The sequence below is a fragment of the Podarcis bocagei genome (assembly GCF_964188305.1).
Source record: "Podarcis bocagei genome assembly, chromosome: 7".
Taxonomy (NCBI): domain Eukaryota; kingdom Metazoa; phylum Chordata; class Lepidosauria; order Squamata; family Lacertidae; genus Podarcis; species Podarcis bocagei.
In genome coordinates this window covers 90,259,172-90,285,717 of record NC_138132.1, presented here as the reverse complement: position 1 = coordinate 90,285,717, position 26,546 = coordinate 90,259,172, and the positions used below count along the sequence as shown (strand labels likewise).

At 45.3% G+C, this 26,546-nt stretch overlaps 2 protein-coding genes across 3 annotated transcripts in view; one reads left to right on the top strand and one right to left on the bottom strand.

Annotated features, from left to right (window-relative positions):
• Positions 1-2,126: 2,126 nt before the first annotated feature.
• Positions 2,127-26,546, bottom strand: part of LOC308590768 (E3 ubiquitin-protein ligase TRIM7-like) — a 104,137-nt gene continuing 79,717 nt past the window's right edge. Inside the window, exons 2-7 of the mRNA XM_081200989.1 lie at positions 8,742-8,837; positions 7,345-7,575; positions 6,294-6,316; positions 4,899-5,017; positions 4,464-4,496; positions 2,127-2,861 (exon numbers count right to left, since the gene is read on the bottom strand). Of these exons, the coding sequence (XP_081057115.1) occupies positions 2,347-2,861; positions 4,464-4,496; positions 4,899-5,017; positions 6,294-6,316; positions 7,345-7,575; positions 8,742-8,837 (1,017 nt within the window). The 3' untranslated portion in view covers positions 2,127-2,346. The remainder of the gene's footprint in view (positions 2,862-4,463; positions 4,497-4,898; positions 5,018-6,293; positions 6,317-7,344; positions 7,576-8,741; positions 8,838-26,546) is intronic.
• Positions 15,243-26,262, top strand: LOC308590789 (UPF0561 protein C2orf68 homolog). 2 transcript variants are annotated; one of them, XM_081201042.1, is made up of 4 exons: positions 15,243-15,394; positions 22,704-22,819; positions 23,075-23,226; positions 25,225-26,262. In XM_081201042.1, the coding sequence occupies exons 1-4, from the start codon at positions 15,282-15,284 to the stop codon at positions 25,345-25,347; spliced, it is 504 nt and encodes a 167-aa protein (XP_081057168.1). In that variant the 5' UTR covers positions 15,243-15,281; the 3' UTR covers positions 25,348-26,262. The 2 variants fall into 2 exon arrangements, with proteins under 2 accessions (XP_081057168.1, XP_081057167.1); XM_081201041.1 differs by lacking the exon at positions 15,243-15,394 and having other exon boundaries at positions 22,494-22,819.

Below are 26,546 nucleotides of genomic sequence, written 5' to 3'. Positions count from 1 at the left end.
GCCAGTGACCCTTAGATTAAGACTATCATGCTCCACCCATTGAGCTGGGGACAAATTCATGGAGCACTAGGCTGTGAAGCACAATGGCTCTGCTCTGCCTCCACAGTCCAGAGGCAGCTTCTAAATCTCAGGTGCTGGAAACTGCAAGGAGGGGAAGGAGGCTGATTTTACACAGTGGTCCCACTTGCAGGTGTCCCACGGGCGTCTGGGTGGCCCCTCTTGGGCGCTGGACCAAATGGGACACTTTTTGTGTCCTTCCATGGGGTGAGTGGAAACTCACAGGGAAACGTATGATGACACACAAACATCGCCAACATCATAGAGGGGATGGAGCAAGGGGAGGTGGCCCTCAGGCAGGTGGGGGGCGGCAAAGGTGTCTTTATTTTGACATCTGCCACCACCCCGTGGGAAATGCAGGAAAAGGAGATAGAATCATAGAATCATAGAATCATAGAGTTGGAAGAGACCACAAGGGCCATTGAGTCCAACCCCCTGCCAAGCAGGAAACACCATCAGAGCACTCCTGACATATGGTTGTCAAGCCTCTGCTTAAAGACCTCCAAAGTAGGAGACTCCACCACACTCCTTGGCAGCAAATTCCACTGTCGAACAGCTCTTACTGTCAGGAAGTTCTTCCTAATGTTTAGGTGGAATCTTCTTTCTTGTAGTTTGGCTCCATTGCTCCGTGTCCGCTTCTCTGGAGCAGCAGAAAACAACCTTTCTCCCTCCTCTATGTGACATCCTTTTATATATTTGAACATGGCTATCATATCACCCCTTAACCTCCTCTTCTCCAGGCTAAACATGCCCAGCTCCCTTAGCCGTTCCTCATAAGGCATCGTTTCCAGGCCTTTGACCATTTTGGTTGCCCTCCTCTGGACACGTTCCAGTTTGTCAGTGTCCTTCTTGAATTGTGGTGCCCAGAACTGGACACAGTACTCCAGGTGAGGTCTGACCAGAGCAGAATACAGTGGCACTATTACTTCCCTTGATCTAGATGCTATACTCCTATTGATGAGGCCCAGAACTGCATTGGCTTTTTTAGCTGCCGTGTCACACTGTTGGCTCATGTCAAGTTTGTGGTCAACCAAGACTCCTAGATCCTTTTCACATGTACTGCTCTCAAGCCAGGTGTCACCCATCTTGTATTTGTGCCTCTCATTTTTTTTGCCCAAGTGCAATACTTTACATTTCTCCCTGTTAAAATTCATCTTGTTTGTTTTGGCCCAGTTTTCTAATCTGTCAAGGTCGTTTTGAAGTGTGATCCTGTCCTCTGGGGTGTTAGCCACCCCTCCCAGTTTGGTGTCATCTGCACAGGTCAGAAGTCGGCGGCCCTGATAGTGGAGCCAGGGAGAGTCCGGCCTGATCTTTGAGAGGTCAATTCCACAGGCATTTGTTGTTCTAGCTCTTAGTATCAGATGCAGCTGGTGCTGAAAAGACCCTCCTTGGATGAGCATTGTGCATTTGGGGTGAGGCTGAGGAACACAGGGAAGGTGTCCTGCAAAATGTATAGGGCAGTCCAGCCCATGGGGCCCCCTCCAGAAGCTGCCGGACTGCAGCTCCCATCCTCTCTGACCCCTGGCCATGCTGGATGGGTCAGAGGGGAGTTGGAGTCCAGCATTATCCAGAGGACACCCCATCTGAGGCCCCTGATATACAGAGTCCAGCCTGTAAATACGGAACATTAATGCATCAACCCTAAACAAGTATAACTGGGAAGAAGCCCCACTGAATGCAATGAGCTTTATTTCTGGCAACGTGTGGAGATGGGGAGGCTGTATTTGCAGAGGGCATTTGAAGCTGACGCCCTGTTCAATTTCTTTTTGATTTTCTTCCCATCTGAGGTCTCCAGAGTAAGGAGCTTTCCTGCCTGATGTGGGGGAAGGGGTTCATTTTTTAGTCCTCTATTAATCCAATGGTGCATGCATTTTCACAGCTGCATAAGGTCTTGTGGGGAGAGGTTTCGTAGAATCGCAGAGTTGAAAGGGGCCCTGAGGGTCATCTAGTCCCACCCCCTGCAGCGCAGGAAACCTTTGCCAAACGTGGGGCTCCAACCCACAACCCTGGGATTAAGAGTCTCATGCTCTGCCAAATCAGACATCTCAAAAGGAAAACAAGACTGAAGGTGAGGAAAAGATGATTTATTGGGACTGTTAAAAGTGTGACTGTCTCTTTAAGAAGAAGTAAGCTGCAGAGGGAATTATGGGAAAAGGAAGGAAAATGAATCTTCTCAAATTCCCCTTGAAAAACTGCCCAAGGTTCTCCTGGTGGGTAAATGTTTTTTATATCAGTCACTCTGGTCTGGAGAGAAACTCCTGCTGGGCCTGAGAGGCAGATTTAGTCTCCTCAGGAGATAATGAGGTGGGCTTCACTTCCCCACAGATAAAAGAAAGGGAGGAGGGTCTCTCCAGAGAACGAGGCTCCTGAGAACGTGTAGAGTTCGGCTCCTGAGTCGGCGTCAGAGAAAGACACACGTCCCCCTTCATAGTCCAGAGTCACCCGGATCCTCCTGGGCTCCTCACTCAGGGACAGAGGAGAGTCATGAGGGAAGTGGCAGGCCCAGTAATTCCTTGCGCTCTTCCTCACAGCCCAGATCCCTCTCTCAGGGCTAAAGGGGAAGCAGCGCCTTCTCCCCAGAGACTTCCTGGCAACCCCCAGAGTCCATCTTCCCCCACTTCCCACAGTGACTTCCCAGAAATGTCTGCCTGCTGTGAATCCCTCGCGTCCCAACACACAAGGCACATTGAATCTCTCAGGATTACCAGGCAGGGCTTGAGGTTTGTCTTCCCATCTCACGCTTTTCCCATCCTTGGACAGGATGTGTCGGGGATGGGCTGTGTCTGGATCCAGAGTGACATTTGCTGTTGGGGAGAAGATGAGGGAGAGAGAAGATTAGGCAGAGTCAGCAGAGAGAGAGAGATGAACATCCTAATCCAAGAAACACCCCAAAAACCCAGATTCCCTTTCAGGTCAATGGGATTTCTTTTTAATCACATGGGATACTGAGATGCCTCCTTGCAGACTCTCATCAGAATAAATCCAGGCATTTTCTAAGGGGAAAAACCACCCAGGAAACCTTTTACTCAGCTCTTCTGTGTTATCTAAGGGGAAAGAGAGGAGAATTGGAGGAGGCAGGAGAGGAGAGAAGCTGCTTTCCTCTGACAATCTCTGTGGGAACTGGCCTTTGGGGACCTCTGGGTTGGGCTGGGGGAGGAGGACCCCCTGTTCTAATAATAATAATAATAATAATAATAATAATAATAATAATAATAATAATAATAATAATATCATCAACATTTGCATACTGCCCATCATATATAGGTCTGAGGGTGGTCCACAGCATAAAAATACAACACAAAACCACATAGAGGCTTCCCCTCACTTTTGCGGGAGTTATGTTCTGGGCCCTCGTGCCCAAAAGTGAAAATCGTGTTAAGTGGGGAGCCTGTTTATTCCTGCTCTCCATCTCTCTCACCCACTTGGCCTCTCCTTCCTCCCAGCGATCTTGTAAGTTAAGGCCTTGCCGCCAGGGAAGAGGAGGCAGGTGGCAGGGCAATTTTACAAAGGACTGCTTATTCCATGCTTCTCTTTGGGATTTAATATATACCTTAAGACTAGTTCCCTGAGAGAAGGGGGGAATAACTCAAAAGGTTACAAGTTTGGGGCTGAGACAGTCATGATAGGCAAGTGTAGGGCTGCCCTATTTTGAAGAGCAAGAAAGAGGACACATTGGCCAACTTCGACTTTTAACCATGGATCACTATGACGACTCTCCTCTGAAATACCACTGCTATATGTAGGCTATAGAAGCTGTGATATATTGCTAGTAGCAATGTTCTTAACTTTCAACAACAAAAGAATAATAATAATACATATTGCTCCTTGCTCTGCTGCTGGGAGACCAGACTGGGCAGGAGGTGGAGGAGGGACTGGGTGCTTGCGGGTGCCCTTTTTAACACACTTCACGAGGCGGAAATCCAAGCAAATCTAGAGAAGCCGCAAAAGAACCTCTCCAGATTGTGTGGAGGGAAAACAAAATGCAAGGGAGGTTCCCTATACATGAGAACGCGACAAGATGGACATTGGACTGACCCTGCAGGATCCTCCTTAAGGGCTTTTGTAAGATATTGTAAGGCTCTGAGGATTTTCCCTACAAACAAGCAGCATACAGATTTTAGGAAAGAAATCGAGGGTGAAACCAGGATACTAGTCTATAGGCAGGAATGGAACTCAGACTAGTGTTCAGGTTCTTTGCAGGGACAATCTCTGCCCCCAATCCAAGCCTTCAACCTCCCTCCCAGTTCATTCATGGGACAGACAAAGAACCCAAACACCACTAGAGGACTGTTTCCCAGAGTGACGCCATTGATGGGGGTCCCAAAGTCTGCAGAACAGATGGTTTAACACCATGAAATATCAGTCCCCATCCCTCCTGTCAAATTGTTCCTCCCCTGGAAATATACCTTTCTGAAGCTGTTTTCTGTATAACACAGCATCTGAGGAAGCAAAAAGATATAAAGTGTTAGGGCAACGCTCTTCCGCCTGAGATAAATCTCCATACAAAAGTAACACTTCATAATGTGGCATCCTTGAATTGACTCCATTCAGAGCAGGAGAACCTCCCAAAGGACAACCCCAGATTGTGTAGACTGGTAACCAAAAGGAAAAGGAGGTTCCGTATAACTGAAAGCAGATACACTCTGTTTCAGGCTTTCTTTACAGGATCAAACGTCACAATATACATGGGGCATACTGGGGGACAGGAAAGGAAGGCTGGAGCACCAAGAAGGAAGGTTTCCAGGGGTTACTCAATTCCATGCAGTAAGAGCCTGGCATGTTCAGTTCTGAAGAAATAATAGAATTCCGAGTGTGAAATCCTGGCAGCCAATTTTAATTACCTTTCCATTGTTTCATTGTATCCTCCACAAGGTGATTTAGATCACAGGATTCCAAGACCCTGTTCCTCAGCTCTGGAGGGAAAGGCAGTGGGTTCTCTGGACTCTCTCTTTCCTCATACCTGGTGAAAAGAAAAACAATAAATTGCCCCATTGTGCCCCATCTCCCTGATTATTGCAGGAGATCTCAATAACATGAACAAAGTTGAAGTTCATTTCGCAACAGGTAATTTTCAGGATTCAGCTTCATCTCTTGACACCCACCTCCAAGCCCTGGTCAGTGGCTTCATAAGGATGCTAAACTTCACAAGGGACAAGATGTAACCCCAAGCGACACCACCGGAGGGCTCCCATGGCTTCAAACTCTGCTGCCCCATAACAACTTTCTGGGAAGGTCCCAGGACGTAAGGGCCAAACCCCTGCAATGGAGTGCCTGCAATCCCTCCCTCCCTCCCTGAGCCTCTCCAGAGGATGTTAAGAAGAAGAAGAAGAAGAAGAAGAAGAAGAAGAAGAAGAAGAAGAAGAGGAGTTTGGATTTGATATCCCGCTTTATCACGACCCGAAGGAGTCTCAAAGCGGCTAACATTCGCCTTTCCCTTCCTCCCCCACAACACTCACTCTGTGAGGTGAGTGGGGCTGAGAGACTTCAGAGAAGTGTGACTGGCCCAAGGTCACCCAGCAGCTGCATGTGTAGGAGCAGAGACGCAAACCCAGTTCCCCAGATTACGAGTCCACTGCTCTTAACCACTACACCACACTGGCTAGTTAGTGATGTCATAAGCTGCCAAGCGGTCAAGGAGAGCAACCTCCACCCTCCCTGCACCCCCTCTCTCACACAGGAAGGGCACAACCCCATGCCCCATGGGACTCTCCCTCCAGAGGCATCAAACAACCTGACTTTCACCCCCCACTCAAGACCACCTTCAGCCTCTCACATTGGAAACACCCCCAAGAAAAAGAAGCAACCCATTCTAGACCAACAGACCTTCCCTCCCTCAGTGCCTCAAAGGGGCTGAGTTACCAGAGTTGGGGGGCTTCCAGCTGGACGTGGAAAGATACTGGTACGTCCTAAGCTGTTCCCAGGGATCTTTGGCACTTTCTCTTCTACATGTTTGAAATTACCAAAGTCAATGAACAGAAGGTGGAAGAGAAAGAAAAGACCCCCATCCCTGTGTGAAGTGATGTGGGGAGGGAGGGGGGAGGCAGCTGACCTTGAACCTTGGAGGGAGAATTGGGGGGCTACAAGTTCAGAAGAGGGGGCCCTGCTTTTACCTGTGAGAAGCCTCAGGGAGTGAGTCCTCCAGTCTCCCCCCTGCAGCCCCTGGAGGGCCATGTCTGAGGTTCTTGCATCCTGGAATCATGGAGTGATGCTAATGGGAATGAGCCAGATCCACTTACCTCTGCAAGGTCTTTCTCACATCCTAGAGGGGAAAAGAGAAGGGAATTCACTGCACACCTCAGGCCACACTAGGAAGACCCCCACAGACTCTGGCGCTTGAATGTCAGTCTGCCTGGCACATGGCAAGGTTGTGGGCAGGGATGGTGGAATCAATAAGTTTTGGTTTCTCACAGCTTTTATTTCTCCAATCTGAAATTATTAATTTTTCCAGTATCAAGTTCTCCACATTTCCACATCTGTTTACAATTATTATTTTTTAAATCCTTATGAAAATCCACCAGCATTTTTGGGAAATTTAATATTTGTGGGTTCAGGAGAAGATTCCATCCCATCTCTTCTCTTCGATTATAATTAATTAACTTTAATCCCATTTGCATTGTGCCATTCAGACTTAAGTAAGCCTACAGGATAATCCTACCAGGGAACTGTCCCAAGTTGTCTTCCACAGAAGTCCCCAAATTTCAAATTCTACTTTCCAACTGGAAATAAAAAAGCACCTGCAGCATAAAATGCCTCCAAAGGGGTAATAAAACAGCTCCGGGTTTCTTTGGGCTCCTCCACACTTCTGCTTTTCCTGTTCCCAGAAAACACGGGTCCAAGTGGTTTTGCCTTTGCCCTGCCGCTTTCCCTCAGGAAAACCCTGCTCCTTAGTTCAACATTGAAGGAAACGTGAATGCAGAAAAAACCTGGCTGAGGTTTGCTCTAATTCAACAGTAAACAGCGGGTTTTCCTGGAAGAAAGGGGTGGGACAAGCAGCAGTCTGGATGAGTCCCTCTGTCCTCGCTGAAGCCCAGCCCAGGGCAGGAAGGCAGCATTGCCAAGAAGGAAGGCATTCGGTGACAAAACATCAGCAAAGAGCAGAAAACCACCTCCTGTTCCATCAAGAACACAGAAGAGACCCAGGGCTCTTGGGTCTTCCTGTCCATTACAAACCTGACTAGAGGCTCCATCATCTGAACCCCTGTACTTCTTGTATACATGAAAGAGACACATGAAGGATTGGAGGCAGCCTTTTCCTGGAGCCTTGGGCTGTTCCTGCCACCGTCTTACCTGCAGGAGTTCACTCGCTGGATGCTGACTCTTCTCCTCCATCTCCTGGATGATCCTCTCAAGAGAGGAGAGTTTCCTGGAGAGTCTGGCCAGCTGCTCATCCCTTCTTCCTGCAATCTCCTTCTCCACCTCTTCCACATGATCCAGCAGACCTTTTTCTTGTTCTTCCAGGAACTGGCGCAGTTCTCTGAACTTCTCCACGGCCTTCAGCCTCTCCGTCTGTGTTAATTTCTGCAAGAAAAGAGGAGGTCTGAGTGTGTTTGGTCCTTAGCCTCAAAACAGCAGAAAGAAAATTATGAGAATTCCACAGGGAGGACGCTTCTGATATTTCTATAGACATGAAACCTCCAGTGGCTAAAGAAGTAAACCTTTACTTTGAGGGGAGGCCCTCTCCACTGCTGTTTCTGTTGACTTCTATTTTGCAGACGGATACAGCCTAAAGGAAGGAGCTCTTTTTTCTTAGCCATGGATTTTCCCTGCATGTTTTGGGGCATGGCATAACCAGAGTTCACAGTTGTTCAGAGAACATCCAGGGACATAAAACACCCCTCAGTTTAGACTGGGGTGTAGGAAGGAACAGAAACAGAGGAGAACAAAGTGCAGAGTTCATCCCCATAGCTCCCCTGTTTTCTTTAAAGGTTCAAAATGACCTGAGTTTACTTAAAATGAACAAGAGCCCACATTTAGAAAGACAATTCTTTAGTAGAATTTATGGTAAATCAGGATTTGGTTTGAAATGCTTCCACCTTTCAGCTCACAAGTCCTCAGGCTTCTCCTTGACTGCTATTCACATAATAAATGACAAGGGGAAATAAACTCCATTTAGCTGCATTCAATGGTGAACTTACCTAATTCGCTCTTGCTGAAAAAAATATGGAGACCAAAACAGAGCTTTAAAATTCTGATATTTTCAAGCTTGACCCAGCCAGGAAATATTCACAAAAAATGTATTTATGAGGGTAAAGTAAAGATCAAAATATTTATACAAGGAGGTAGCCAGCCTAACATCTGATTCATAACAGGCTGATGTGGAAAAAGGAGAAAAGTGGAAAAGCTGAAACAGGCAGATTTCCCCATCGCTTCTCAGTCCTGACTGGATGATTCTTCTTCTTCTTCTTCTCCTTCTTCTTCTTCTTCTTCTTCTTCTTCTTCTTCTTCTTCTTCTTCTTCTTCTTCTTCTTCTTGCTCTTCTTCTTGCAGAGGCTTGACAACCATATGTCAGGAGTGCTCTGATGGTGATTCCTGCTTTGCAGGGGGTTGGACACGATGGCCCTTGTGGTCTCTTCCAACTCTATGATTCTTCTTCTTCTTCTTCTTCCTTATTGAATTTATACACTGCCCTATACCTGGAGGTTTCAAGTTCTTGTTCCCTGTCTAGTAACAACAGAGACACTTACCAGGAGGTCTTTGCTTTCCTTGTCCAGATCTGCTTGATGGGCCAGAATTTCCTCTCTCTCTTTCCTCAGAATCTCCAGGCGGCGACAGATCTCTCCCTAAAGAGAAAAGGGAAAACTCAGCTTCGATTGAGACACACAGAGAGATGAAAATCACAATGGCTTCTTGTGCCCAGTGGCCTTGCTAGAATAGCAAAGTTGTTTCCTGGAGGAAATAAAAGTACAGAGGTTTTCAGCCTTCTTGGGTCCACGGCTCCATGGATCAACTACCTTCATCTGCAGCACCCCTGTGGGGCTCAGGATCCCAGTTAGGTCCCCTCTTGCCTGCAGAGCTGGCAGCCCCTCACCTTTTCTCAAACACCCTCCCTTGTGGAGTGATCTCTCAGCCTCCTCTCCTTTCCTTGGGAGTCCCAGCCTGACTTCTCACCTTGAGGTCTCAGGGAGAAGTGGGAAGAGGAGGAGGAGGAGGAGAAGGAAGGGCTAAGGCAGGATCCAACCTGGGATGTACCAGTCTAGCGTCAAAGAGATAGTGAGGTCAGCCCAAGAGGCGAGAGATGCAGGGATAGAGCAGAGCTTCTCAAAACTTCACCCATTCCAAACCCCTCTTTCGGGTCAGATGGCAATTCAGGTTTTCTGCTATTTGTCAGTTATTTTCTCTGCAGTAGCCAGACCCCAAGTGTGCTTGTGCAACCAGAGGAGATTTAAGTGCTGCAGCTTCTTCCATTTCTAGGCCAAAGAAGTTCTGGCTGCGGCCAGAATCCACCCAGGTAGCTCCTTCGGTCAGAAGATTGCTGTCTGGTCATCCTGACAATTCAAAGGGACCAGCTTTTCCCCACTATTATTACTATTTCGTGGCATTAGTAGCACTGCATGGCACAGGAGCATTTTTGCACCACTGTAGTGGAACAAGTGATATTTTTAAAAGGGATTAAAATTAAAAGGCATTATATATATATATATATTCCTTGCCCTTGCAGTTGCTACTCTGAATCACTGAGTCCTTTGCCATTTGGGATGGGAGGAGATCCTCAGCTCCCCCCCCCCGAAACCTCATTGCACAGCCCCCCCCCAATAAGCATGCTCCCCACCAGTAGGTGCTTCCACTCCACTCTCTGCTTCCAAGATTTGTTTTTTTGGGGGGGATTCTGCACCGTCTGGTCAATTCCTGGCCATTCCCCCCCCCAGCTGATCCCTTGCTGCGCTCTGTTTTGCAGAGCATTAAGTATTTTATTAAGTTTCCACAATAAAAGACAAAGAAAATACAAAATCACAAAAAATACAATACAAAAATACAAACATTAAACACATCAAAAGAAAAAGAAAAAAGAGATAACAACACATATAACAACAAAAAACAAAAATTCCCTCTTTCTTAATTTCTCATCTTCAATTAGCTTATTTTCCGGACTTCCTCACATCTCCCGTTCTTATATCCCTTTTTAAAAAAATTAATTCAGCAAATTCATAGCGTATTAATTTATCTGTTGTTAGTCCAATCTTACATTTTACTTTGTTGCTAGAGCCCCTGCAATTCATTTCAATGTCCTTAACATTCATAAATTTTACAATATTTCTGCAAATAAGTTTTAAATTTCTTCCAGTCTTCCTCCACTGTCTCCTCTCCCTGGTCTCGGATTCTGCCAGCCATTTCCGCCATCTCCATGTAGGCCATTAGTTGCACCTGCCAATCTTCCAAGGTGGGTAGATCTTGTGTTTTCCAATGCTTTGCGATGAGAATTCTTGCTGCTGCTGTAGCATACATAAAAAAAGTTCTATCCTTCTTTAACACCAATTGGTCCACTATGCCCAGGAGGAAGGCTTCTGGTTTCTTCGGGAAAGTATATTTGAATACCTTTTTCAGTTCATTATATATCATTTCCCAGAAGACCTTGATCCTTGGGCACGTCCACCAAAGCTGAAAGAATGTACCTTCAATCTCTTTACATTTCCAACATTTGTTATCGGGCAAATGATATATTTTTGCAAGCTTGACTGGGGTCATGTACCACCTATACATCATTTTCATAATATTCTCTCTTAGAGCATTACATGCCGTGAATTTAATCCCGGTGGTCCACAACTTCTCCCAGTCAGCAAACATAATATTATATCCTATATCTTGTGCCCATTTTATCATTGCAGATTTTACTGTTTCTTCCTCAGTATTCCATTTCAACAGCAGATTATACATTCTCGAAAGTACCTTTACATTGGGTTCTAACAGTTCTGTTTCCAACTTTGATTTTTCCACCTGGAAACCATTTTTTTTATCCAAGTTATAAACTTCTCTTATTTGAAAGTAATGTAGCCAGTCCCGCACCTTCTCCTTAAGCTTGTCATAACTCTGCAATTTCAGTTTGTCACCCTCCTGTTCTAGAATTTCCCAGTATTTTGGCCATTTGTCTTCCATGTTAAGTTTTTTCAAGGCTTTAGCCTCCATAGGTGATAGCCACCTTGGAGTTTTATTCTCCAAAAAGTCTTTATACCTTATCCAGACATTAAACAGTGCTATTCTGACAATATGGTTTGTTTTGCAGAGCATTAAGGAAGCATCCTGCTAGCCAAAGGAGACATGTACTTAGTTGTCTATGTGCAGTTTACATTTGTACTGTTCTTAATAGTACAAAGCAACCTTTCTGGAGGATGTGGATGTGGTTAACCCTTTCTCTCCCTGCCAAGGTCCCAGTTCAAATCTTTGAAACTGCTGTGAGTATTTCAAGATCCCCTTGTCCCCCTGGCAGAGAGAAAGACTTCAGCTCCCCCCTCCAGCCACCCCAGGAGCCCTCGGGCTTCCCCTGGGCTGCTTCCAAGGCAATAAACAACGACCAATTCATGCCATGCCTACTTTGGACCTGAGAATTCAAAAGCAAACCTCCCAAGAAGAATCCACAGCTATTTCTCCCCCTCAAGAACTTCTTTGGCCCAGAAATGGAAGAAGCTGCAGTACTTAAATCTCCCCTGGTGGTCCAAGCACACTTGGGGTCTGGCTACTGCAGAGAAAATAACTTCCTGCTTGGTAGGGGGTTGGACTCGATGGCCCTTGTGGACTCTTCCAACTCTATGATTCTATGATTCTAAGATCCAGGGATCTCCTACCTTGTATTCCTGGAAAGCGGGTCTGCATAAAAGGCGGATCTACATGGATCCTCATGGATCCTCCACTTTAAAAAAAATGATTCCAACAAATGCAGTGTCAAATCACACCTAGAAGGCACGCCTACAAACTGGACTATAAAAAACGTAGATCCAACACTTTGCCGCGCTGCAGCACCATAAAAACATGGATCCGAGGCACGGATCCTCATGAATTCATATGATTTTTATATTGAAACAAAATAAAAACACCATGCTACTGTAGACCACATCTTAGTCTGTAGGAGGAACCAAATAAATCACGCATCCACTGTTTTGTGGTGCCGCAATGGCGCAAAAACATGGTTAAAAAACACGGATCCTCATGAATCCTCATGATTTTTGCACTAGATCAGCCCAAACTCACTTTCAAATTACACATCATGTCCAGGGGCACAACATCCACCACAGAAATCACGGATCCATGGCTTCCTGGCCATACCGTGGCCCAAACGTGGTTTTCAGGGAACAGATCCTCATGGATCCTCACACTTTTTGCATTGGACCAAACCAAACTCACCGTCAAATCACATATCATAGTAAGGGGCACAGCCTACACCACAAAAAAATCAGATCCACATCTGCCTGGCCACGCCCTGGCCCAAAAACGTGGTTCCGAAGCACGGATCCTCATGAATCCTCATGATTTTTGCACTAGATCAACCCTAAGTCACCATAAGATCAAACTTCATGGCCATGGGCACAGCATCCACCACAAAAATCACGGATCCGTGGTTCGGAACCACGTTTTTGGGCCACAGTATGGCCAGGAAGCCGTGGATCCGTGATTTTTGTGGTGGATGCTGTGCCCCTGGCCATGAAGTTTGATCTGATGATGACTTTGGGCTGATCTTGTGCAAAAATCATGAAGATCCATGGGAATCCATGCTTCAAAACCACGTTTTTGGGCCATGGAGTGGCCAGGAAGCCGTGGATCTGAGTTTTTTGTGGTGTAAGCTATGCCCCTGGACATGATGTGTGATTTGACAGTGAGTTTGGGCTGATCTAGTGCAAAAAGCGTGAGGATCCATGAGGATCCGTGCTTCAAAACCACGTTTTTGGGCAACGGTATGGTCAGGAAGCCGTGGATCCGTTATTTTTGTGGTGCAGGCTGTGCCTCTGGGCATGATGTGCGATTTGACTGTGAGTTTGGGGTGGCCCAATGCAAAAAGCGTGAAGATCCATGAGGATCCGTACTTCAAAACCATGTTTTTGGGCCACGGTATGGTCAGGAAGCCGTGGATCTGCAATTTTTGTGGTGCAGGCTGTGCCCCTGGACATGATGTGTGATTTGATGGTGAGTTTGGGTTGGCCCGATGCAAAAAGCGTGAGGATCCATGAGGATCTGTGGTTCGGAACCAAGTTTTTGGGCCACGGTTTCGCCAGGAAGTCGTGGATCTGTGATTTTTGTGGTGGATGCTGTGCCCATGGCCATGATGTTTGATCTGATGGTGACTTTGGGTTGATCTAGTGCAAAAATCATGAGGATTCATGAGGATCCGTGCTTCGGAACCACGTTTTTGGGCCAGGGCGTGGCCAGGCAGGTGTGGATCCGAGTTTTTTGTGGTGCAGGCTCTGCCCCTGGACATGATGTGTGATGTCAGGGGTTCAGGAGCAGAGGCGAGGGCAAGGGAGGAAACAGAGAGCGAGGGGGAGGAGGCCGAAGAAAAGATGAGTGATGACGACGACCCGAGATCTCAGAGTCTTTCCAGTGAATCAGAAGATTCACAGAAAGGAGCGCCAGTGGCCAGGGCAAGGGGGGAGCCTAGGGGGACACCCCAGGAAGAAGGGTCCAGAGGGGGCTCAGAGGGCAGCAGTTGGAAATCGGGGCCAGCGTCACCAACAGAGCGCAGTGGAGAGGAAGGGCGCCAGGTATCGAGCTCTGGCAGCTCGCAGCAGGGGGGAGGGCATGAGTCAGGAGTGGCCACACCTCCATCGGGGAGCGAAGAAACGGTCAAGCGGAAAGTGGAAGGTTGGGCGCGCACGCCAAGTTCAAATGCACAGGAAGGTGGCGCAGTAAGCAGCCCGGAAAGGGAGCCAGGTCCTAAAGCCCGACGCAAGGAGACAGAAGGGTCCGGGGGGTCAGCGTCAGAAGAGTCCAGGAAGGAAGAGACCACGGGGGGCAGAGGGACCCAGAGAAGAACGGTCAGGCGGAAAAGGTGGAGTAAGGCTAGGGTATTAAGCTGGTGTACAGGGGGCGGAGACTCAGACGGAGCTTCGCCGGTCTAACTCATAAGACGTAGAGCTGCACGCGGCAGCTTGAGAATGGAAACTGTAACTCAATAAAGACTTTTATAAAGTGAACGCTGGCTAGCGTGATCCTCTGTGAGCTAGGATCGGGAAGCAGCTCTGACATGTGATTTGACGGTGAGTTTGGTTTGGCCCGATGCAGAAAGCGTGTGGATCCATGAAGATCCGTTCTTGAAAACCACATTTTTGGGCCATGGAGTGGCCAGGAAGCCGTGGATCCGTGATTTTTGTGGTGGATGCTGTGCCCATGGCCATGATCTTTGATCTGATGGTGACTTTGGGCTGATCTAGTGGAAAAATCATGAGGATCCATGAGGATCCGTGTTTTTTAACTATGTTTTTGCGCCCCTGCGCCCCCCCGAAACAGTGGATGCGTGATTTTTTTGATGCTTTCTACAGAGTAAGACATGGTCTACAATATCATGGTGGTTTTATTTAATTTGAATGAAAAAATCATATGAATTCACGAGGATCCGTGTAGATCCGCCTTTTACCTTTTTCCGTAGCTTCGAGAACACTGTCCCACCATCTTGTCCTCTGTCGTCCCCTTCTCCTTGTGCCCTCCATCTTTCCCAACATCAGGGTCTTTTCCAGGGAGTCTTCTCTTCTCCTGAGGTGGCCAAAGTCTTGGAGCCTTAGCTTCACGATCTGTCCTTCCAGTGAGCACTCGGGGCTGATTTCCTTAAGAATGGATCGGTTTGTTCTTCTTGCAGTCCATGGGACTCTCAAGAGTCTCCTCCAGCACCAGAATTCAAAAGCATCAATTCTTCAGCCATCAGCCTTCTTGATGGTTCCGCTATCACTTCCATACATCACTACTGGGAAAACCAGAGCTTTTACTGTACGGACCTTTGTTGACTTTTTAAGATGCTGTATTTCTTCCCCCTAAGAAAATTCGCTGTGCCGCAAGAAGCAACTTTCTGTTCTGAAAGTGCGGCCCAGAGGGGGAAAGTTGGCGACCCTGGAGGCGGGTCCCTGCCCCGAGGGCCTGGCAAGCGGGGCCTGCCGCGCTTAAGGGCTGGCTCGGGGGCTCCTGGCTCGGCCCGGCCGGCTCGGGGGCTCCTCCCACCCCGCTCCCGCCGCCCGCGCCAACCAGCGGAGAAGGCGGCGCCGGGCCTGGCGGAGGCTTCCGGAGGCCGAGAGGGAGTCGGGCCGACTTCGATGGACTCGGCGGGGACGCGGGAGAGCCCGGCCTGGGGCGGCTGCCGGCCGGGAGGGCGCCTGGACATGAGCCACGGCTTCGTGCGGCACATCCGCCGCAACCAGATCGCCAGGTACCGGCGCGGGAGCTCCTGGGCCGAGTGGGGCACCGCGGAGCCCCGGACCCGCGTGTCCGAGCCGAGGCCCGCCCCACTGCCAGGAGGGCTTTGCTGCTGCTCCCGCCGCCGGCCGCCCTCCCTTCTTTGGGGGCGAAGGAACGGCAGCAGCAGCAGCAGGAAAGCGATGGCTAAGAGGCCGGTCTTGTTTGAATGCTCACCCCAACCCCGCAAAGTAGGCCATTGTGGCCGGGAGGAGTTGTTTGGGTGAGTTCCTGGCAAAGAAGGAGACTTCCGGCTCAGTCTCCGGGTCTTACTCGCAGGTATGTGGGGTACGATGAGGACCACACCTTTCTTCGGTTGTGCTGCATCTCCCTTCTTTTTATTGTTAACTATTGCAATGTGCGAGAAATAACACCAGCTTGAATAATTCCATTTTTGGTGATCATTGCGTTTTCCAGGTGGTATTTCAGTACCTTATGCCAGCCCTGTTAGGTAGGTCAGTATTTTCTCAAAATCGAAGTGAGATATTATGTTGATTTCTCTAGGTATGTATGGAATATAAGTCATTGGTCTTCTTTTTTTTTTATAATGATTTTTATTAATTTTCCAAACATATAATAAAACACAAACAAAACAAAAGCATACAAAACATACAAACAAATAAATATGTATAATTACTTAAACTTATTTTCCTAAACCTTCTTTCCCGGACTTCCCCATACCTCCCTTTTTCTGCATCCTTATGTTAACCCTTTCTCAGCAACCCTTCGTTCAATTAATTCGATCATTTTCATTATGCATTCTTTAAAGTTATGGTTTACTGCTGCAACTCTTTTTCTTATAACCATGACATTTCAACCATCATCAATTTTACAACAGTCTTTAAGATATTTTTTGAATTTCTTCCAGTCTTCTTCCACCGTCTCTCTCCCCTGGTCGCGGATTCTGCTGGTCATCTCTGCCATTCCCATGTACTCGATCACCTTCGCTTGCCATTCTTCCAGAGTGGGTAGCTGCTGCGTCTTCCAATACTTTGCCAGAAGAATTCTAGCCGCTGTGGTAGCATACATAAAAAATGTTTTATCCTTCCTTGGCACCAATTGGCCCACCATGCCCAGGAGAAATGCCTCTGGCTTTTTCAAAAATGTCCACTTAAGGACTTTTTTAATTTCATTATAGATCATTTCCCAGTAGGCTTTTACCCTCGGGCAGGTCCACCAAAGGTGATAGAAGGTACCTTCAGTCTCATTACATTTCCAACATTTGTTACTGGGCAGATGATAAATTTTTGCAAGTTTGACTGGGGTCATGTACCACCTATAAATCATTTTCATTATATTCTCTCTTAATGCATTACATGCTGTAAACTTAATACCTGTATTCCACAACTGTTCCCAGTCATCAAACATTATGTCATGTCCTATATCTTGCGCCCATTTAATCATGGCTGATTTTACTATTTCATCTTGTGTATTCCACCTCAGCAGCAAGTTGTACATTCTCGACAAATTCTTAGTATTGGGTTCTAACAATTCTGTTTCCAATTTCGACCTCTCCATCTGGAAACCTATTTTCCTGTCTTGTTTAAATACCTCGTTTATCTGATGGTAATGCAGCCAGTCTCGTACCTTAGACTTTAATTTATCAAAACTCTGCAATTTAACTCTTTCACCATCTTGTTCTAAAATCTCAGAATACTTTGGCCATTTGGATTCCATATTTAGTTTTTTTGTCTCCTTAGCCTCCATTGGTGATAACCACCTAGGGGTTTTACTTTCCAGCAAATCCTTGTATCTTATCCAAATATTATACAGTGCTTTCCTCACAATATGGTTTTTAAAGCCTTTATGCGATTTTACCTTGTCATACCATAAATATGCATGCCAACCATATCTATTATCATACCCTTCCAGATCCAAGACATCTGTATTCTCAAGAAGTAACCATTGTTTCAGCCAGCAAAAAGCTGCCGATTCATAATAGAGTCTCAAGTCCGGCAGGGCAAAACCCCCTCTGTCTTTTGCATCAGTTAAAATCTTAAACTTTATTCTGGGCTTTTTGCCCTGCCAGACAAATTTTGATATATCTTTTTGCCACCTCTTGAAGCAATCCATCTTATCCAAGATCTGGAGTGTTTGGAATAAAAACAGCATTCTAGGCAATACATTCATCTTGATGACAGCAATTCGGCCTAACAAGGAAAGTCTCAACCTTGACCATATTTCTAGATCTTTTTTCACCTCTGTCCAACATTTTTCATAATTGTCTTTGAATAAATTTATATTTTTAGAAGTCAAGTTCACACCCAGGTATTTCACCTTTTTTGTTATTGTTAAACCTGTTTCACTCTGAAACTTCTCTTTCTCTGCCGTTGTTAAATTTTTCTCCAACACTTTGGTTTTTTGCATGTTCAATTTAAATCCTGCTACTTGACCAAATTTCTCAATTAATTCTAACACTCTTTTAGTACTAGTCTCTGGCTGTTGCAAAGTCAATACCAGGTCATCTGCAAATGCCCTTAATTTATAGTCTTTTGTTCCAAGCTCAACACCTTTAACCAATTGATCCCCTCTAATCATGTTCAGCAAGACCTCCAGGACTGTTATAAAAAGTAAGGGTGATATTGGGCATCCCTGTCGTGTACCTTTTTCTATAGGAATCTCTTCTGTTACCACATTGTTAACAATCAACTTTGCTTTTTGCTTAGAATATATGGCACCTATACCGTTTTCAAATCCTTGGCCTACCCCCATCCCTTGGAGATTCTTCTTCATAAAGGTCCAACAGATATTGTCAAAGGCTTTCTCCGCATCCACAAAAATTATAACTGCTTTTCTATTAATCTTTACTTCCAGCAACTCTAAAATGTCTATAATGTTCCTTACATTGTCTGACATGTGTCTCCCTGGGAGAAAGCCTGTTTGGTCCTTGTGAATCTCCTGCACCAAAACTCTCTTCAGTCTTTTTGCTAAGATATCTGCAAAGATTTTGTAATCCACATTGAGTAATGATATAGGGCGGTAGTTTTTAACCTGATTCTTTTCAGTCTCTGTTTTCGGTATAAGTGAAATAAAAGCTTCTTTCCACGATTCGGGTGCCTTTTTCCCTTCCAAAATTTCATTACAAACTTCCTTTAATGGTTGTACTATCCATTCCTTCAGTGACTTATAGTATCTAGCAGTCAGACCATCCGGGCCTGGAGATTTTCCCAATTTCATGTTCTGAATGGCGTCCTCTATTTCTTGTCCTGTTATTTTCTCATTCAGCATCCTTTTACTTTGGTCTGAAATCTTTGGTAATCCATACTTTTTAATAAATTCTTCTATTTCTTGCTCGTTAACCGGCCCTTGTGCATATAGTTTCCTGAAAAAGCTTTGAAAACAGTTGTTTATCTCATTTGGTTTGTGGATAATTTTTCCTTCCATTTCCAAACTTGTCACAGTATTCAGTTTCTGTCTCTTTTTCAGTTGCCATGACAGAAGTTTCCCGCATTTGTCTGCTGATTCAAATGTTCTTTGTCTCATTTGCTTTATCTTCCATTCTATCTCTTGATTCATCAGTTCCATATACTGTGTCTGATAATATTTTATTTCTCTCAAAATCTCATGAGACTTTGGTTTAGACCTCAATTTCTTTTCAGCTTCTTTTATCTTTTCCAATAGTTTTTCTTTTCTCTCATTTTGTTTTTTCCTCTTTATGGAGTTTTGTTGTATTAGGAAACCTCGCATCACGGCCTTGCTAGCGTCCCATATTATTCTTTTTTCCACATCAGTTCTCAAGTTTATCTCGAAGTAATCTTTCACTGCTTTTTGGGCCTTCTTATAAATCTCTTCATCTCTAAATAGGGCGTCATTCATCCTCCATCTGAAGGTTCCAGTTGTTGTTAGTTTCATCTCTATCTTCACTGCATTGTGGTCAGAGCAAGTCTTTGGGCAAATTTCTGCTTTTTTTATCTTTGGTGCCATACAACTAGTTACCCAAATTTGATCAATCCTTGTCCAGGTCATTTTAGCTTCAGAGAAAAAGGTTCCCTCCCTCTCCAGGGGGTTCTTTGTTCTCCAGATGTCGATCAAGTCCAGTGTTTCAGTCATTTCAAAAAAAGTCTTTGGAAGTCTTCCATCGTTGGAGATTGTCTGTCTCTGTGCCTTATCCATGTTGGTGGAGACAACACCATTCATGTCTCCCATCATTATAATTTTACAGTCCAGATAGTCCATTAAAGTCTCATGCAACTTCCTGAAAAATTCCGCCTTCCCCTCATTTGGTGCATATATTCCCAGTATCATAATTTTTTCTCCTTGGACTTGTATTTCTATTGCCAGGTATCTTCCTTGTTCATCTTTAAAGATCATTTTAGGGGCCAATCTTTCCTTTGCGTATATCACCACGCCTCTTTTTTTGACTTTGTCTGATGAAATAAATTCTTGTCCAAGCCTCTTATTTATAAGTAGTTTCCTATGTGTCCTAATCACATGCGTTTCTTGCAGACAAATTAAGTCCAGGTGCTCTCTTTTCAAAATATGGAAGACTTGGCGTCTCTTCCTGGGGAGGTTCAGTCCATTACAATTCCAGCTAAGAAGTTGCAGAGACATTTTGATACTAAGTACCTACTCCTCCAACTGCTCCAAGTTTTTGTTCCTCCTCCGATGGTGGCAAAAGTCCAAATGAGAGATTTGCTATGTCAGTCGGTTCTTTCTCTTCTGTTGTATCTACTGTTCCTTTCTGTAGGTCCTCCAAGTTTCTTTCCAAAAACAATTCTTTATCTTGAACAGTTTTTATTTTAATTTTCCTTCCTGTATAGTTAAAGGACAGCCCTTGTGGGAACTCCCACCTGAAAGGTATACTGTTCTTCTTCAGAAGGTAGACGAGATCTTTATAAAAGGCCCTCACCTCCAATATATATTTAGGGATGTCTTTGAAGATCTGGACTTGGGAATTCTGGATTACAAGAGACCTTTGATAGTGTAAATTTAGTATTTTATCTCTCTCTTCTTTAGATCTCAATGTAATCAAGCAGTCCCTAGGCTTCTTGCCTTGCCTTCTGCCCAGCCGGAAGGCCGTTGTTATTTCGAATTCCTCCTCCTGGAGTTCATCCTGCCAAAATTCAAAAATGTTTTCTGTGAGAAATTCTACAAGATTGTCTTTCTCCTCCTCTGGAACTGATCTTAATTTGAGGTTCTTCTCCTTTCGCTGGAGTTCCCACAAAGATAAAGTTGCGTCATGTTCATTCACCTTTTTTGTGATTGGTGCAAGCTCCCTCTTAGTTTCTTCTGCTGTATCTTTCGCACTTTGAGCAATCTTTCTTGTTTCAGAGTTTTCTTGAATAAGTTTGTTTATAGAATCTGTGTTGGAGGCTACACTTGCCGTATTCAAGTCTAATCTTGTTGTCAGATCATTCAGTTTTTTTGTATTCTCCGCCGACTGCTTTGTCAATGCTTCCAAGGACTGATTTATTTTGAGCAATGCCTGTGTCATTGACTCCATAGATGCAGTTGGTACTTTTTCCTGTCCAGCTGGTGTTGTGCCTTGTATCGAGCCCCTTTTCTTTTGAGTTTGCTGAGTTTGTTTTGTTTTGGATCTAGTTGTTATCTCATCTGGTTGGCTACTCATGTCCTCAAGGTCAATTCTCACAGGAAAGGCTTGGAAGTGGAAAGTTCCACTCTTTCCCTCTCTCAGTAACAAGTTTTTTTAAAGTCCTCTAGGGGGAGCATTTAATTGTATCCACTTTAAAAAGTCCAAAGCTCATAAAATAGCAAACAAAGAATCCAAACAGCAATGTCCAAAGTCCACAGTTAAAGCACTTTTTACAGTTTCAACTTAAATGTTCACAAAATAACTCCATTAAAGTCTTGTAACTTTGTCCCAGTCAAGATCTTAACTTTGTATCCAATTCAAATTGACAGTTCAGCTGCCTGGTGTTTACTCCAGCAGCCCGACTCAGGGTTTTGACAGTGGAAGTTTTCTCTCCTCCGTTCTTTCAAGCAGGTTTAAAAGTTCCCAAATTTCCCCCCCTCCTTCTCCTGCTTACTAGGGGGGGGGGGAGATTTAATCCAATGTCCGGTTTTAAACAACTTAAAGGTTAGGCTTCATTTAGATGCAGCTTTATCGTTTCGTTGCTTTATTTACATGCAGTCCGGGGAGGCAGACTTCCTTACTTTATGCCTTTCCCGTTTTCCGCCAAATTGTAATTTCCACTTTTAAATGTCCCGTTCCTTGTATCAGTCTTACTCACGGGTTTGTAGTCCAATTTCAAATTTTCAGGAAGGAATCGGCGCTCTCTGTTCGATGGCGACGCGGCTTCACTCCGCAGGCTGGGTGACGACTCTCAGCACCGCGCTCACACCCGGTGCCGCTCCGTAGCCTTTAAAAAGGCTCTTTCACAGTACCGGGGGGCGCAAAAGGTGCCCGCCGAGTCTCCTTGCTTGCAGGCTTCAGCGCCTGCAATTTTAGGGGTCCCCCGCTCGCCGTAGCGGGTCAGACCCGAACTTGCGGAGCAGTCCTTCCTCGGAGCTCGAGGCAAGGACCGCCATTAAACACTGGCGCCGACCGGAAGTCCTCTAAGTCATTGGTCTTCTTTTGCAGTTTTTGCTGTTGCTAAAACAATGGAACTGTCTGCATACAAAAAGCACGACTGAAATCCAGTCCAGTACTATCACCGCAATCCTGCTTAGAAATCTTACTTAGAAATCCGAGGGAATAAGGCAGCAAGCCGGCTCCCACTTACCTGGGAGTAAACCCCATTGAATTGCGTAGTACTTGCTTCTGAGTAGACATGGTTAGGATTGTGTTGCAAGTCCTGTGGAATGCAGTGGGCTTTACTACTAACTACACATGCAGAGAATTACACAGCTATTAACTAGTAAAAACAAAAATGTAGGTTTCATTTCTGAAAACATTTATCTGAGACTCTGAGTGAGTTTATTGAAATCACTTGGATTGGTCTCTGAACATGTGTCCTATAGGGTTTTTTGGGTGTTCATAGCCAGTGGAGGGAAAGATGGTGCTCATCTTGCAAAACCTTAATCGATTATTGTAATAATAAAATGTATCAACTGACAAGTTAATTCCTTTTATAACTGTCTGCAGGATTGTGCTCAAAGGGAACAAAGTTTTGGCCAAACTTGGGTTGGGTATAAATGAAGCTGACATTTTTAGCAATAAAAATATTAAATGAAATTGTTTTAAAGGATTTATTGGCGAGGAGACGGGACTGTTTGACAGGTCTGGAGTACCACATGAGATTTCTTCCCAGCAATTGTGCATTTTTTCAACCCTCTAAAGTGTCCTATGAAAAGACTGTGTTGTTTTCCCACTTCCTCTCCAGGGATGACTATGATAAGGAGATGAAGGAAGCTAAGGAAAAGGTAAAGAAGAGGCATACACCAGCCCCAGCCAGGCCCAAGAAACCAGATCAGCAGGTCTATCACCCCTGCCGGAGAAGTGAGTTAAATCAACTGTCCATCTTCTCATGTTTCTGTTGTTGTAACAATTACTCTGGCAAAGGGAGATGTCAGGACTCCATATTCCGTGCTTCAAAGAACAGGGCCCTTTGAAGGTTCTGCTGAAGCTTTTATTGGCACAAATAGGATGGGGCCAAGATGTGAATACCTTTTCCTGGGACCACATTTTATATGTGGATACCAAACAGCAAAGACAAACAGCTGCCTCCCTTGCTATTTCCTCTTTGCATTTCAGGTAGAGCTGAAACCATATCTGGCCTGGAGTATGAGGGATCCAGTGAAAGCAGCTCCAGTACAGAACCAGACCAGCTCTCTTCTGGACCAGCTCTCTTCTGCCTGGAATATGAGGCTGACAGTGGAAAGATCACTTCCATTGTTGTACACCAGGTATGTGACTGGGTGACATGCTGGGGCAAACCTAGGTTTCCTTTTGCATTGCTACCATGTCTGCTGCCTGGCCTCTTCCTCCAGATCCATAGTCCTTTGTTCTTTATCTTAATAATTTCATTGCATGTTTACTGCTAAAACACAAAATAAAATGAAAGAAAAAGTAAACTGAAGGATTGCCCTATCTGAAAAAAATATATGAAATTACTGTTTAAAGGATGGGTCTCAGTAATGGAGGAAATGGGAAGTTACTAATTTAAAGGTTGATTGCAGTAACACTGAGAGAAGTAGGACCCATTTTAAAAGGTACTGCATGGAAATACTTTTGCTAATTGAAAGCTACAGTCTTAAGCACACTTTCAAGGACCAAAAGGGACTTGCTTCTGAGCCTAAATATATACATCTTAAGATCTTGGTTTGGAGATTGTGGAATTTTTGTGCGGAATATAGTTATATATTAACTGCTGTGTAGAACCATCATTTTATTCTTCTTTTCTTAAATGAAAATAAAAAATATAACTTAAGTAACACAAGTTCAGTAAATATGTTAATTCCATTTACGAAAATAAACTACAGTTACAAGTTACTAAAAATAGATTGTCATGCAGAAGCTTAGCACTAGGTTAGGCCAAAATAGTGCACTTCAAACAGAAGTTTGCAAATCACCCAGGAAATGCATCCATTCCACTCAAGAGTACAGGCATCCCTCCTTTTACATGGGGCTACATTCCGGGTCCCGTGCATGTAGGTGAAATCGCACAACATAGTTAGAACCCTCCATAAAGACTTTAAATGCCTGTTTTCCCCTGCTCTCCACCTCCCTCTCCCCTGTTCTCTCTAATCCAGACAAAAATATCTAGAGTTGAAGCTCTGGAGCTTGCTGAAGGATGTGTGGGAAAACTGCAGCAGCAGCTGCACTACCCCACACATCAGCTGTTAGGCAGGGAAGCCGCGCAGCCTAAATAAAGCCCCTCTGCACCCCAGGCCTGTTTGGGGCTTCTTCCACCACAGTGTCTTCTTCAGGTCTGAGGAGGGTTTCCTCATGAGTCATGAGGACTCTCCAGCTCTCTTCTGTCATTTTCTGGTATGATTCTATTTCTTTCCCAGCACTGTGTGTCTGTGCGGTTGCACACAAGTTGTGTAAATGGAGGCATGCCTGTAGTTCTTATGTATTAATAACCTTCCACATATATCCAAAGGTGATTTATGAAATATAATAAAAACAGGTAAAAATAGTTCCAAAGCAGTTAAAAACAACAACGGAAGAGAAGTTTCAGAACCATAGAAAGTGGATGTATATGGCAGAAACCTATTTAGCTGCCTAGGAAAGCTTACAAAATCAACAGTACTTAGGAAGCTGGCTGGCTTACATAAAACCAGGACACCCCAAAATTGTTGGGCTTCTTTTTGTGAAACCACCAAAATTACTGACCTTTTTTTAAGGAAAACCCTAAAATGCCAAAAAACGTAATTTTTCGATTGACTTGCTTAAGATCCAGGACAAAGTGCCACCTTTCAGAAACGCCCCCCAGACATCAATTCCGCCTTTGAAATCCTGGTAATGTCCAGCAAAATCCGGACATACGGCAGCCGTAGCTTACAGGCTTTTCAGCCACGGGGTGGAGTGCAAAGGGTTTTGCTTTCGGAAATCTCCCTAGTGGTTTCCCATTCCCTGCGCATGTCCCACTGGCCCCTTGTGGTGTAGTGGTTAAGAGCGGTAGACTCGTAATCTGGTGAACCGGGTTCGCGTCTCCGCTCCTCCACATGCAGCTGCTGGGTGACCTTGGGCCAGTCACACTTCTCTGAAGTCTCTCAGCCCCACTCACCTCACAGAGTGTTTGTTGTGGGGGAGGAAGGGAAAGGAGAATGTTAGCCGCTTTGAGACTCCTGAAGGGGAGTGAATGGCGGGATATCAAATCCAAACTCTTCTTCTTCTTCTTCTTCTTGTAGATGTTTTGAACCTGCCATTTTAATGGGGCCTTTCCTTCTTTCCCATAGGACAATGACCCTGATGAGGTAGCCGAGAAGGTCAGTGCTCAGAGCCAGCTGGAACCAGCTATGCGCGAGGCCCTGAGGCAGCGGGTGCAGGAGGAGCTGGAGAAGCGGCGGGCGAAGCGCTGAAGGACTGGTCTGGATGCTTGTGCTGTTTGCTAATGCTTACCTGGGAAACCCTTTCTGGGAAGGGGCCAGTGGGACATGTCCCATAGCTGTTGGTTTGAAGCCTTTAAGAGGGGCAGGGAACTAGCTGAACCCTGGCACAAGGTGGGACTGGCCATTGTAGCTTCCTCCTCCTGAGACACAGCTGAGACACTGCGCCCTGGATGAGTGATTTGGAGGAGCAGTAGGAGAATCTCTTTTGCGAACAGCTTGCGTTCCCTTGGAGACCTACACAGCAAGAAGCAGACCAGTTGAAACTTGGTCAGACGTCTCCTTTATAGCCCTGGGCAATTGGCTCATGACCAAACCTTCTGTCAAACCTTCTATCTCCCCTCTCTTGGGATTAGCCAAACTGCTGGCTGTTGTATCTCTAGGTATTAGGTGAATACAGACCAAGGGGACATTTCATATTGTTGCTCAGCAATCTTTCTGTGGGTGAAAAGTGCTTGGACCCATGTCGTAGCATTTGGGTGAGCACTTACTAGTTCCCTGCAGTTTGTCTGGGCAGGAGACATAAGCAACTTTACAACTGGAATGCCTTAGGGTGATTGTGATTTGACCCAGCATCTCTCGGGTGGGACTGGCAGGTCAGTCTTCCAAGAGCAAGGGGGCTGTTGGAGTCAACAAGCCTTGTTCAGACTTCGACATGTCCTTTCTACAGCATATTTTTTCTGCCTGTAGACTCTTTCCCCTCAAAATAGGGCTGCATAGGTTGATTTTTAGCTTTATTTATGTTGTTAGGATATGGGCAATTGACTGGGTTTCCTCCAACATTTGGCGGGATTTTCTTGGGGCTAGGGATGCTGTTGTGCAGTGCTCTTTTCATCAACAAATCTGAAAAACACGCCACATGATTGTTAATAAACGCATGCAACTTGCTGTTTCGCATTAGTCCTTTGCTGTAGCTATGAACAGAATCCTGGAATTTGTTCTAAGGGCTTTGATCCTCCCATGACCCTTCCTCTGGAAGGAAAATATATTTCTGTCTGCCTATGTTTCCTGATGCAATTTTTTTGTCTCCTTTTATATCTCAAATATAAGTTTACAGCATCCTGCATAAATCTGCTTTGAGATTTAGCTGCCTATAGAAACACAGAAAGCTTATTTCTGCCAGTGCAGGCTACTTGTTCATCTAGCCTAGTAGCTAGTTCTAAAAGGAGAAG

Excerpts from the sequence above, each read along its gene's own strand:
- LOC308590789 (XM_081201041.1), top strand. The coding sequence starts at position 22,516 with ATGAAGCTGACATTTTTAGCAATAAAAATATTAAATGAAATTGTTTTA. Across the intron at positions 22,820-23,074 it reads CTATCACCCCTGCCGGAGAA|GTAGAGCTGAAACCATATCT; the intron begins GTGAGTTAAATC and ends TTTGCATTTCAG. Across the intron at positions 23,227-25,224 it reads CTTCCATTGTTGTACACCAG|GACAATGACCCTGATGAGGT; the intron begins GTATGTGACTGG and ends TCTTTCCCATAG.